This window comes from Octopus bimaculoides, chromosome 3 (genome assembly GCF_046866305.1).
Source record: "Octopus bimaculoides isolate indiv1 chromosome 3, ASM4686630v1, whole genome shotgun sequence".
NCBI classification, from domain to species: domain Eukaryota; kingdom Metazoa; phylum Mollusca; class Cephalopoda; order Octopoda; family Octopodidae; genus Octopus; species Octopus bimaculoides.
The window spans coordinates 3,777,280-3,792,279 of record NC_142930.1 but is presented as its reverse complement, the minus strand read 5'-3'; the positions used below and the strand labels follow the sequence as shown (position 1 = coordinate 3,792,279).

General features: G+C 35.5%; 1 protein-coding gene across 1 annotated transcript in view; it reads right to left on the bottom strand.

The window, feature by feature from the left end:
* Window positions 1-15,000, bottom strand: part of LOC106875233 (uncharacterized) — a 201,723-nt gene that overhangs the window by 12,193 nt on the left and 174,530 nt on the right. The window contains exon 9 of the mRNA XM_089348486.1: window positions 6,268-9,348. Within this exon, the coding sequence (XP_089204612.1) occupies window positions 6,268-9,348 (3,081 nt within the window). The remainder of the gene's footprint in view (window positions 1-6,267; window positions 9,349-15,000) is intronic.

The window sequence follows — 15,000 nt, the reverse complement described above, 5'->3', positions numbered from 1 at the left end:
TAGACATTGTATTAAAAACACAATAGAAAACAAGGCAAATACCATCTCAACAACATCTCACGAGAGCATCAGATAACTTCAGCCTTTTTTGACCTTGTCAATGATATGTACTTGTTTGTTACATGAAATTCACCCCTCTGAGGAAACAGTGGATAATGCATTCACTGATATTGTGGAAAGTTTGCTGGTCTGAAATAAAGTTGGTGTACGCAATTGAAACTGCATTAAATCAAATAACTATCTCTGTGCTATACATAGTGTATATACGCCATTGAAAGGTATGTTGCAGTGGTTTTGTATGAGAGAAAAATCTCTTCATGTATTACAAACACAATATATATTGGTTTCCAATTTTGGTACAAGGTCAGCAATTTTGGGGTAAGAACTAAGTCAATTACATTGAGGTCAATAATCAATTGGTACTTATTTTATCAATCCCAAAAGGATGAAAGTCAAAGCTGACCTCAACGGCATTTGAACTCAGAACAAAAAGACAGACAAAGTGCTACTAAGCATTTTGCCCAGAATGCGGAAGATTTTGCCAGAGCATCTGCCTTAAACACAATATATATTGGAGTGAGAGGAACATTTACATGGCAGGGATTCACAAGAATGTTAGATTCCCTTTTGCTTTCTTGGGCCAGTGTTTTCTTATATATCAGAGGAATCCATCTGCCTCTTTTTTTTTTTTCTCATGAGGTCAACAATCAATTAAAAAATCTTTTGATGGCAACAATCGAAAATGACTGAAATACAAAAATTAAATTAGCAAAAAAAAAAAAAAATGAAGAAAATAAAAAAACACAGAGATAAATATACTCACATAAATAAATGCAGACATACATTCACACACACATAAAGTTTGATAAAAAGATTTCTATCATAATTAGAATATACCAATAAAATAATTTTGTTGTTTTACAGTTAAAACGCCATCACCATCATCATCGTCGTCATCATCATCACCATCATCGTTGTCGTCGTCGTCATCGTCGTCGTCATCATCATCATCATCATCATCATAATTTAACATCCATTTTCCATTCTGGGGTGGGTCAGACAGTTTAACAGAAACTGACAAGGTGGAGAGCTGCACCAGGCTCCAGCTGTCTGTTTTTTGGCTTGGTTCCAATGGGTGGATGCCCTTCCTAACACCAACCATTTTACAGAGTGCACTGGGTGCTTTTTACATGGTACCATCTTACATTAAAGTTGCATTATTCAATGTGCAGAAAAGTATCATACATACACACACACACACACACACACACACACACACACACACACACACACATATATATATATATATATATAAAAGATAAACAAGAGTGAAAAAACTACAGAAGGCTTGTGTTACGTGGTTAAAGTATATATTTAAATTGTTATGTCAGAAAAATGTTATAAAATTTTGGGTATAGAAACATTGTATTTGGAGAAATAACCGGTTTTGTGTTGTCTTTTCAAATTTCTCTACCTGTATCGTAACATGTCTTCGCTCTCTCTCTCTCTCTCTATATATATATATATATATATATAGAGAGAGAGAGAGAGAGAGAGAAAGTGCGTAATTTAACATTTTCAGAATATTCCATTCATTTCCAAAACACTTTATTTTGAATTTGATGTACAGCTGTTGTCATAACATCCAGCATGTGTTCAGGTGTTTAGTGACTATGAAAGAATGATTCTTAACAGATAATTTACAAGAAATTTGCATTTCAAAGCTACCTGATATATATGTCTTCTCTACTGTATATTACTGATATTACTAAGTTCAATTAGTATGTGGCTTGCATCGTTCAAGAAATTAATACTTGAAGCTGTAATTTATGTACAGCCTTATCAGTTCTCAAACATGTCTGGTGAATGTTGTGGTAGTGTTGTTGTCAGTGTAGCTGAAGAATGGTTTTATGGTTAAAAACTCTTTGTTTGAACCTACTCAAAGTAATATCTATGTAATGTTTCCTCATAGTTGGTTGATAAAGTGTTTGATAAATACATATATGACTAGCTCAATGACTGAACCAGCATAGTTGCAGTTACATTAAAAAAAAGGGGTGAAAACCAAAAGATGTCCCTCAAGCACATTGTCAAGCTGATTCCTACTAGACAGGCCAGTCATATTTGAAAGCAGAAGCTCAATGTGAATTAGAGCACCAAGTCAAAACTTCAGGCCATATGCGGGCTATATAACTATATAACCAAGAAATGCCAATTTGTTAACAACCTGAAGTCTAGAGTGGATTTCTTTAATAGGTGCACACATTTTGATAAGTTCTTACATAACCAGTAGGAAATACATTCACATAAAGTTAGAACTTAACCTGATATTTACATGACACAGCATGTATACATAAATTATACAGGCACTCACACTACATATGCTGTTTATATATACAAGATCTCATACAAAGCACATTTCTCAGTTTGAAAGCTTTTTTTTAAAAATCGACCATCACAAACTTCGCTTCATATACATATACACACTTTTACCACAACACTCATTCACATGTTTACATTCTTTCAAAAGATGACTGACACCAAAAAGCAAATCACGTCAGATAGGATTTCATGCACTTTTAAGGAAATTCTGTCAGAATTTAGTAATATAAAAACAGTTATGGCCTTTCCACCAAAATTACAAAATACATAGAGTCTCATGAGACTTACCACTTTAAATATATATTAAATATATATTAAAGACCATTTTGCTGTCTTTGAGAGATCAAAATACTGAGGCAACATAAAACTTAAGTAACAATTCTATTTCTTAAGTGTTGTATAAAACATGCGTGTGTGTGTGTGTGTGTGTGTGTGTGTGTGTGTGTGTGTGTGTGTGTGTGTGTTTGTGCGTGCATGTGTGTATGTGTGTATGTGCATGTATGTATGCACTGTCTGAAAGAAATGTAGACTCCATTTTCATGGCTACAAGCAATCAATAGGATGCTGCACATGCACTCAACTCTGAGTATACTGTTTCTTAATGCAGAAACACCTGTTAGCTAATGAAGTTGATTACATATCTCCTGTTCCCTTGTCATTCATTAATTGATACCATGTGGTACTTTACGAATGCTTTATTCTAAACTATAACGAATTCTCACAACTGGTCTTTTGCATCACTATACCGAAATGGTGTCATAAAATGTATGCTTGTGTGTTGTGTGTGTGTGTGTGTGTGTGTGTGTGTGTGTGTGTGTGTGTGTGCGTGCGCATGATGTTGCAAATTCCCTGCTATGCATTTTTATGCTAACTTTCTTCATAAGACTTCTGCTAGATCAATAAACATAAAGTTGACTCAGTAAAAATATAATATTGATGAATTCTCTATTTTAATTAAATATGAAAACCATCAGATCTAAACTCACCCGCATTAACTTTCTTACAACTTTCTTACTTTCTCTCTCTCTTTCTCTGTCTGTCTGTCTCCCCCTCTCTCTCTCTCTACTTAAATAATCTGATTGCCTTTATCATATCACCTTTTCCTTTGCAGCAGTTAGACCTACATCTTCTAATTAACTAATTGAATAATTAAAGTAATAATTTCAGTATAGCCTAATGTTCGAAAATGCTGAAAACTATCTCTGTGGGAACTGTACTTTTCTCTGCTGCCAAAAATATGTCATTAATTCCATTACTTAACATGATTCTGCTAGCTTTCGTAGTTAGTTTTCTGTTTTATTCCACTTGGGATAGGTTCTTATTAACCCATTCATATTCCTTGTTTAAAAAACTCTCCAAGGAATGTTTCCCATTTTTTAAAATCTGTGATTGGCAAGATAAAGATTTAATGCCAAAAAAAAAAAAAAAAAAAGAACTATATCTATTCTGGTCATATTCCAGTCTCCAAATGTCTTTTTCTTAAATCTATCATGTCAAACTGATAGAATTTTCAATTCTTCGATCAAATCCATTTTATAAATTCTGTGATAGATTTTCATCTAATTAAGAAGAGAAAGAAAAACAATTAAATAAACCAAAACCAGAACAAGTTGCCAATTTTCGTTCGTTAATGATGCTGTTAGATTTTAGGTAACTAGAATTTTGGAATTATAGGTGTCTATGCATCATTTTGAAACAAAGCTTCTAATTAGGTGCTTGTCTAAACCTCAAGCAAGTAAATTAAAACTAATTATCTGATGCACTACACAAATTATTAAGTGACAATACAGAAAACTTGTGGAAACTGAAAAGCACTTCTAGATTTCAATTATTGCTTTATAAATCTTACAACTGTTTAGAAGAAACCAGTTAATTGTAGAAAATTTTAAAGGTTTGGTTCTTAGATTGAAGATTAATTCATTTCTATGTTTTATTGTTGATTTTTATTGCTATAAATGAGATTAAATTTCCAGAGAGATTTGGTGGGGTCTTTTTATATATATATATATATCTAATTATAAGTTTAAAACTTTGAGAGAAAGAAGTACAAATGGTCAAAGTATAACAATAACTAAAAGTTATGGTTTTAGTCAGTTTTATTTCTTTTGTAACAAACCTACGTGACAGATTAACTGTTTAGTACTCAGAATCTATTATGCTTATTTATTCACATTTGTCATCATCATCATCATCATCATCGTTTAACATCCACTTTCCCTGCTGGTATGGGTTGGATGGTTTGACAGAGGGCTGGCAAGCCAGAAGGCTGCACCAAGCCTCAATCTGATCTGGCAAAGTTTCTACAGCATACATTATCTCATAGCTTTCAGATATTAATGATGTAATTCATCATCATCATCGTTTAACGTCCGTTTTCCATGCTGGCATGGGTTGGACGGTTTGACTGGGGCTCGGGAAGCCAAGAGGCTGCACCAGGTTCCAGTCTGATCTGGCAGTGTTTCTACAACTGGCTGCCCTTCCTAACACCAGCCAATCTGAGAGTGTAGTGGGTGCTTTTTGTGTGCCACTGGCACAGGGGCCAGAGGGGGCTGGCAGTAACCACAATTGGCTGGTGCTTTTTATGTGCCACCAGCATGGAAGCCAGTCAAGGCTGTGCTGGCATCGGCCACATTTAGATGGTGCCTTTTACGTGCCACTGGCACGGCGGTCACAACTACAATTTCCATTTGATTTTGATTTTGATGTACTTGACTCAATAGGTTTCCTAAAGCATGGAATGTCACCCTACAATCCAAGGTTCTTTTTCTGGTTATGTGACACTGGTGTACATTACAGCTGTGAACTCACTTTATTTGCCAGGTCTATTGTTATATTGTCATTATAGGGTAGGTTTGAAAGGTCAGATCTGTCCAGTTTGAACATAAAACAGAGAATATTTGGGCCTGATATAGCTGGTTTAAATGCTAAAGGGTTGATTATATTTAGGATGTCACCTGCTTCATAATTAGACAGTTATGAAAGCAGAAGAATATTGGATGATTAGAACAGAAAATACCCGAACCACATTGACATTTGCTGGAAGACAAATAATGACATTAATTTGGGAGGAATATAATAATTTTTTTCCATTGGCAGGTATGTGGTACAAGTACAGGTGAGTTTTTCTCTCTTCTTGGAGACTTAATCAGAGAGAATATGGCCTTTCTGAATTTGCAAAATAAGCAAACATACATGCACACATTTTCCGCAACACTTCACCCACATCTAACTATACCTAATCAGCTTAGTTCTTAATGCTTGATTACTTTTCATTTATACAAACACACAAACACATGCACACACACACATACACACACACACACACACACACACACACACACACACACACACACACAAACGTACATATTATATGTTTATACACATTCATTATTCCTTACACAAGAATATCATTTACCGTGATTCAATGATGGCTTAACTTGCCATGACTTCGAAGTCACTGTCAATATTATTCTAGTTTAAGAATAATAAATTATTACCCTATGAAATTATAGAGTAAACCAACGAATTAAGGTAAAATTGTTTTTATAATTCAAAATAAATACAAACAGAAAGATATATTTTTCAACAGATAAATACTGAAAGAACAGCCTTTGTAGAACAAAATCCTTACAGAGCAGAAAAATCTGTCAGCAAGCAACAACAGATTTTCCCGCTTTGTAAGGATCTTTTTCTACATGTGCTGTTCTATCAGTACTTATGCATTGAAAGATATATCCTTCTTTGTGTACTACAATACATTTCAGCGCTTCAAAACAAAAGAAACAAACAGACAGATGTTAGTTTACATATGACATAAATACAAACATTTATATAACTATATATATGCATATGTATACAACTATTATTATAATTTATGATACAAACCTCTTTTAATTCAAAGGATTCTTCTTGAACCATCTCCAGTTCCTCTTTTAATACAATGTTCTCCTGTTGAAGAAAAACAATATCAATTCCTGTTATGCTTGTCTGGCTTTCTTGGGCAGTTTTCTCAACATCATACTTCTTCAATTTCTCCAACTTCTCAAATTCGATTCGCAGATTATGGGTTTCTGTCTTCTCAAGTTGTAAACTTTCTTTTAGATTTTCAATTTCTTGTTTTAATTGTTTAAATATTAGATAAATTCTATCAGAAATGTTTTCTTTAAAACAAGTATACTTCTCTAGTAAGTTCTGAAATTCTTGATTGTTGGCACTTGAAGAAATCACTTTTAAAAACGTTTCTTTGAAATGTTGATTATTATCATTCATCTCGTCATCCTCAGCAGCTGTGTCACTTCTGGAATTTCTGTGTGGATTTTTGCAATTCATACGACAGAGGCTACACTGGTGGAGGTTATGTCCATCCTTGTTCAAAGAATCATATTTTGTTCCTTTCATTACTAAATCTTTACAATTATCTTCAAGATTTCTTATATTTGAAGATGTTAGAGAATGGTAAATTGTTCCATTCGAGGATTCAGTTCTTTTAGGAGATGAGTTTTCTCTCAGCAGTGGAGAATCTTTAGTTTGATGGTTTATTTTACTAATTAAAGAATTTGGTGAATCCGTACCACAAGAATAGTTTGAAACTTTGGTATTATTACCATTCAGTTTGAAATTCGAATGTTCTTCTGTTTTAATAGTTTTATAATAGTCTGTTCTAGTCCAAGGTTTCCAGAGATGACCTCTCCTTAAAGGCGAAACATTAGACGAAAAAGGAGAGTAACTCTCACTTGGACGAAAAATTTTATTGCTTTCTTGTAATGTGTTATTACTTGACTGAAATGTTGAATGTTCCGGTTTTATTTGCTGTTCGGTCATTTTTTTACCATCATTAACAACTTGCTGGTGCTTGGAATTTTCCAAAGAGTTAATTAATGAAGGCTGGTTTTTATTCTGTTCCTGTAATCTTCCTGTACTCAAATTAAAATCAGTTTTATTAATGCTGGAAGTAGTTGAAAGCTGACAATCACCAGTCGGGGAATTTCCTGGTATCTCCACACTTTGTACAGTGTCTTCAAATGAAGAATTAGAATTGTTCAATGATGTTCTTCCAGTTTCCATAGCATTCACTTTTTCCTTAAGTTTTCCAATTTCTTCACAAAGAAATTCAATCTTCTCTGATGTAAGTCCCGATGGATGTTGCTTGTTAAAACCATCTTGAGAATTCAATTTGACTGTGATTACTTTACCAGTCTGATTTTCCGGAACTTCAGTACATCTATCATGATTACCATTATTTAATGCTTCATCAAGACATATTGGCTGACCAATATTTTCTTTACCTGTTCTATCTTTAATAGAATTTCCCTGATTCACATTTATACAAGGTGCCAAGTAAATTCCGTCGACTATTTCCCCGTCATGTTGGTAATGAGGAAATGGCTGTGATAGAGTTGATGTTTTGCTAGAAATTTTAAAGGGTAAAAACGTAGGCAAGTACTGTTGGGGAGAGGGTGGAAAGGGTGGAGGAGATGTTAAAGGTGGAGTTGGCGGCACAAGTTTATCTTTTACACTTTCTTGGACAATGCCCCCATTAGTCTGTTCTGTGTCATTGTTAGTCAAAAGAATCTGATTTTCTGAACATGATGGCAAATTTGAACTTTGATTAAAAGAATGATTTTCGAATGATAAAAGAGGGGAAGCCACCTGGGAAATGGGAGCAGGTAATTCGGTGCTTTGCAGGAGAAAAACTTTTTTACATGTGTATATTCCATTATCATTAGAAGATGCATCTTTGACAGATGCAGCAATATCTGAAGATGTTACCGTGAGAGAACTGCTAACATCATTATTTCTCATTGAAGATGTTTTCTTTAAATCAGTGAACTGTCTATCTGAAGAAGATTGCTTTCCATTCTCTTCAGATCTGGGAGAATAACTTAGCAAGTATTTTTCAGAATATCCTTCAGTTTGTTGATTCCTGCTAACGTCTGTTGCAGGATTTTTACTCAGTTGTAATGTTGAATAGGAATAAAAATAGGGGCTTGATGGTGAGTTTAAGGCATTCTTTTGGCAAGCCTGTGTTTCTGGCCAAAGATCTCCTTCATGAATGGAAGAATAACTCAGTGTCAGACCAGATTCTGTCTTTGTTGACATTCCACTATTTTCTGTCATTGTCGTTGTTGTTGCTGTTGTTGTTGTTGTTGTGAGTGGAAAGGATGATGATGACGATAATGATGATGATAGTGATGAAGAAGATGGTGGTGATAATGATCTAGATGACATTAGCTTCTCTCTTGTTGATGATGATGATGATGTCAGTATAGGTAGAACTAATGTAGACACCATGGTTTGTTTTGTTAAACCTGAAGATGTTTGAAGACTGTTAATTGTTGAAGGTGAACAACTGTTAACGGTCGTGCAGGCAGTGTTAATGATGCCAGTCGATATGTTACTCACTCCTGTCGATGGATGATCACTGAGAGCTGTAGATGTTATTTTACTGCTGAATACAGGTTCAGTATCATACGCAGTAGTCGTCTGGGTCGTATCGGCCATTTTAGAGGGAGAAATATTGAGAGACTTGGATGTAACATTGCTGGTATTTGTTGATAAAATTTGGCTGTTATTTTCTGACAGTGACTTGTCGTAAGATGGGGGGGATTTACTGGTATTGTTGATGTTAGTTGTTGGTTTTGACTTAAATGCTGTAGCTGGGTAGACAGACCCCCTTGGGACAGGACTCTCCTTACCATCCGTGGTCGATGAAGCATCAAAGAATTTCGATCTTTTTCCATAACTCTGGCTAAAAGAAACATCATTTATTGCTTTTTGTGCCGGTTCATTGGCGTTAGTAGACAAAGTGGGAGTCGTACTTGAAGAGAAGAAATTCTTAATATTTGGAGCATTCCTATTTTGGAAAATGCTTTTGTCTGAAGTATTCCTCGGAGTTGGAGAAGACAGTTTGTGGGTTGATAAGTAGCTCAATTGCTTTCTTGGAGAATTGTAGGATTTATTTTTAACCTGAAGAAAATAAAAGAAAAAAGTCATATTAAACAGGATTGTTATGAAAATAAAAGAAGGCATTACCATTCTTGTTATAACCATTGTTGTTATCATCTTTGTCACCGTTGTCATTGCCATAAACATTGACGTCATCGTCATCGTCATTATCATTGTCATCATCATCATCATCATCAACGCTTCCTTTCCTCCCCCTCCCCTCCCCCACCCCCATCATTAGTCATAAGAATCATTATTTCCATTTCACTTCTCAGAGCTCTCGATTTTTACTTGATTCTGTGAGAGCAGACAGCAACCTGCTGTCAGGGCTTTCAAAAGGTCTCTCTCTCCCCAATACCTAAAGCCCATGGACCAATCTCAAAATCCTCACTGGCCCCAACAGCAGTTTCCTGAGCATGTCATACTCTCGTGTCAATCCCAATTTCTCCAAAATGTTTCTCAAACCTAGTTATTAATGTTCCCTTTGCCCCTACAACTACTGGGATGACAGTTACTCCCTTCGTTGCCCATATTCGTGTGATTTCATCTATTAGTTAGTGGCTTATATTTTCTTCAAGCTTTCCAATTATTATTATTATTATTATCATCATCATCATCACCATCATCATCATCATCATCATCATCATTATTATTATTACCTTTGCACAGCTTCTGATGCTGGAGATGTACTACGGTGTCAGCTGTTCACTACCAGTGAACTAAGGTAACACCTCTTATTTTTCAAGCACCTTCTGGAGTATTCGAGCGGTTCCAAGCAGTGCTGTTTTCTGCAAGTGATCCACCCTTATTGCAGCCCCTATTTGTTCCACGTACTTCTCAAGATTTTTTACTCACTGTTCCTTGGGCTCCGACAATTATTGGTACTATTATCACCTTTTTCATCGACCACAATTGCTTAACCTCCCAAACTAACCTGTTATATCTATCGACTTTTCTTTCTTCCTTATTGCATACCTTGTTGTCAGCTGGGCATGCTTATATCTATGATCCAGCATCGTTTGCTTTCTTCCTCAATTAACACTATGTCTGGTTTCCTATTCTCTATCTCATGGTTGCACTGAATCATAAAATCCCATAGGATCTTTGCGTCGTTTTCGATGATGCCTTCTGGTTTATGGTCGTACCAATTATTTTCTTTGTCACGTCCATATTATTATTATTATTATTATTATTATTATTATTTTTATTATTATTATTACTATTATTATTATTATTATTATTATTATTATTATTATCATTATTATTATAATTTCTCTTTATCACAGGTTTTATTGGAACACCTGGAGTCTTGACTAAAATTTAGTCAAAGAAAGAAGTCCTGCGTTTCTTTTAATTGAAGACTACTAGCGTTGGTTGACTGGATATCAGGGTTCTATCTGTGTTCCAAAGACAGAGGTGCAAATCAAAGAGAATGGTCTCTAAGTACTTGCTTAATCTAGAGCAACCAAATCTGCTCACCATCAAATCCCTTCTTAAACAAGGCAAGACACATTAGGATATGAAACCCTGTACGTATTATGTCAGAATAAGATGGGGTTGTCATAGCTACAATGCCTCTTAATCACAGGTTTGTGAGAACTGGTGCTAAACACTGACACAAAGTCATGGATAAATGCTGTGTAACTCTTGTTGGGACCTTGCGTAAGACATATTCGAACCAGGACCCACGTTCTTCATAATAAAGTTCCTTCGCAGCATTGAAGATACATTGCTATCATGCTGTCTCTATACATTAAAGTTGGTGCAAACCTTGGGAATCCAGCATTATAAAGACTATATGTGCTTGCCAATTCTGTCGAAAACCATACACTTATGAACATCTGTATCAGTGTGTACTTAGAAGCAACAAACTTGTAGCCATCATCATTAACAACACTGACAACCACACAGATGACAACATTCCTCATTTTAACCCAACCTTTAACCCTAAAGTATTATTCAAGCACACTCTAGACCTGTCATATTGAATTTGCACTGACTTTCAAAGGAGCAAGCCTAAAGGCACTCCCTGAGAATATCAAGAAGACATGACCATCACTTCAGCCTCCCTTGGCAGGAACTGCAACTGGAGCCTTAATGATCACTTCAAATGTCAGGTCTTACTTACAATGAGAATTCTTTCTGGTAAACACACATCTATGTTTAGCAAATATTGTGTCTCTGTGAAACACTTCAGCTACCAACAATTACTAGCCCTTTAAAAGAGTATGTGAAGCCTATAATGGTATACTAATCCTGTATCTGTAACAGTGTGGCAGATATATATACAGATATATATATATATATATATATATATATATATATATATATATATATATATATATATATATATATAGTCATCATCATCATCATCGTTTAACGTCTGCTTTCCATGCTAGAATGGGTTGGACAATTTGACTGAGGACTGGTGAAACCAGATGGTTACACTAGGCTCCAATCTGATCTGGCAATGTTTTTACAGCTGGATGCCCTTCCTAATGCCAACCACTCTGAGAGTGTAGTGGGTGCTTTTAGATAATCTAAAGAAAGATCACGTGAGTGATTGACCAAGAATCATCCAAGGTCTGATCCCAAAGTAACAGAAACGGTGCCATAAAAAAAAAGACACCTAAAACACATATTAATTTGACAATTAATCTCTGTTGTAATCTGTGAATGTTATAATGCCCAGTCTGGTATAACAGTATAGTTACTAAAACAAGTAAGACCATGACTCTCTATGACTGTCTCCTTCCTATACTCCTCTTATACTGACCGATGTCACCTTATTTATAGTGACAAGCACATACCACTCATCACGTGGGATGTCAGAAGGTATTTTTGGGGAGGACATAATTACTGTAATGCTCATGTTCTCCTTCTGCCAGTTTCCCCAAGATTAAACGCCTTTTCATATCATCATCCCAATCTTTGCACTCTTTTTTGAAGGTTTGTTCGTATCTTCTACAGGAAACCTCGAAGGTGACTCCTTTATCTGGTTTGTACTTAAACTCTGTTATTGAGTTTGCAACATAATCTGGCAAGAACATTTTTTCAGCATTTTCTGACGATTTACTATCCATTAATTGCAGCATTTGTTGCTGTAATAGTAATTGCTGTTGTTGTTGCTGCTTCTGTTTATGTTCTTGCAGTTGTAGCTGCCGCTGTTGTTGCTCTTTTAGTTGTTGTTGCTCTTTTTGCAACTTGAGCAAACCAACCAGCAAATTTTCCATAATTTTACGATTTTTCTTTCCAGAAAATTTGCACAAAAAAACCAAATATTTGTGAGTTTGTTAAATTCATGTTGCCATTGTTGTAATCCTTAACGTTGGATTGTTTTAACACCTACTCTGGTATAGCTGTATAGTTGTTAAACCATGACTCTCTATGACTATCTCCTTCATACTTTCCCCTTATACTGACTGATGTCACCTTATTTATAGTGACTAGCACATACCACTCATCACGTGGGAGGGGTGTACCATTATTACTCTTATCCCCACTGTAATTCCCTTTGAAATAGCTCCCTTCTGAAACCACACACTTTATCCAGCATCGTTTCCATTGATGGGAGTATTTCAAGAACTCCTCTTTTCAGTTAGCGGGCAACTGCCTCGTTGCATTCGCTTGGATTTCCTTGATGTCTCGAAATCTTGTTGAGGTCTTCTCCTGCAAAGAATGAGCCTTGGTTTTGCGGGGTCATAGCCATAGATGCAAAATTTGTCACCTGTTGTGATGCTTTCCATAAGAATTATTCTCCTTCCTCAACACATTCAAAGAGATCTTGTGCAGTTGAAAGTCAACCTTCTTTTTGAGACGACCTCATCACACTCTACAAACTTTACTTCCAGACATTTCTTTAAACAATGGTATGCATGTGTTCAAGGTCACTCTGTGCCTAGTGGTTTCACACAGTGTATTTTAGCTCTGTTACCATAGCAACAGCACCTACAGTTTTTGATCAGACCTTGTACATAAACTCAGCCTGACCTTTGACCCATAAACGGTTGTCTCCTTTCCTTCTGATCTTTTCAGCTCCTTCTCCAGTGTTGTCTCCTCTTTAGAGTCAGCTGGTTTCATGCCCCTACCAACTCAGCCAGTCCTTCCAGCTCATTCTTCCATTCTCTTGTCACCAGTCTTGTGTCCTACCTCCCACTCTCCTCCCTAATCACTACACCCATATCCTCTTTCTCAGGACATCTGTTCTTGTTTACCAGGCAGCCATTGAGTTAAGAATAATGGGAACCTTTTTGATGCCAACCCACCTGGAACCACTCCTCTTGGTTTTATGAAACAAACTTCTTGTCTTAAATTGATCTGAATTAAAACCTCCAATCAATATTTCTTGTTAATTAATGTTCAAGACACCAACTTAATAAAGACGAATTTGTTTGACTCAATTCTTTATTATTTTAAAGATTAATTAAAACAAAAGCTGCGTGGTTCAACAAAAATATAAATGAGTTTCCTGTCACTGGTTGTGGAGGTCATAACAACCTCTTGCTCCACACCAAATCGATAAAAAGGCATATTGGAATCACAGATGCATTGCTTGGCCTTAGGCTTTAGCAAAACGAAACCCTCTTTTTGAAACCCTGCATAGAATATTTTTTTACCTATCATTATCATCAACATCATTATCCTCATCATCGACGTCATCGTCATCATTGTTGTCATTGTCATCATTTTAATGTACTTTTCTATGCAAGCATAAGTCACATGCGGTTTGCTGTGGCAGATTTTCTACAGTAGGATGCCCTTTCTGTCACCAACCCTCACCTGTTTCCAATCAAGGTAATATTTCTCCATGGCCAGACATGTTTTTCACAGAAGACTGGAAATGATATAATCATTGCCTGTACAACAATAATACTTGTTTACAGCCATCATGTGTTCTCAAGACAAGGATATGCACAAACACACACACATACACAGATATATGTTTATATATATATATATATATATATATAGATATATATATATATATAATCATTAATAAATCATAGGGCAGCAAAAAAAAATTAGAAATTTAATTTACCACCAGTGGTCGAGCGAGAATAAAAATTAGTCAATAGACTATATATATATTATTCATTTAAAATACAGAGATGCCTATAACCCGCTAGAAAGAGCAGCAAAAAACTCTATACCACAAAAATAGGGATAATTTCGAAAGAGAATGAAAAATAAAGACTTTTACCATTTTTATCTTGCTAAATAACTTGAAACCATGGTACAGAGTATAGACTGGTAAAAGTTTTTATTTTTCATTCTCTTTCGAAATTATCCCTATTTTTGTGGTATAGAGTTTTTTGCTGCTCTTTCTAGCGGGTTAGATGTCCTATTATAGGCATCTCTGTATTTTAAATGAATAATATATATATATATATATATATACATATGAGAGGTATTGGTATCCAGTCGACCCAATGTGTCAGGTAAAGCTATGTAAGCACTATGCTTTATAAATGTCCTGAAAATTCCACATAGCCTTGGCTTTGTTGTCTCATTTTATTTAACACACACACACACACACACACACACACACACACACACACACACACACACACACACACACACACACATATATATATATATATATACACACCATGGGCTTCTTTCAGTTTTCATCTACCAAATCCACTCATAAGGCTTTGGTCAGCCTGAGGCTAT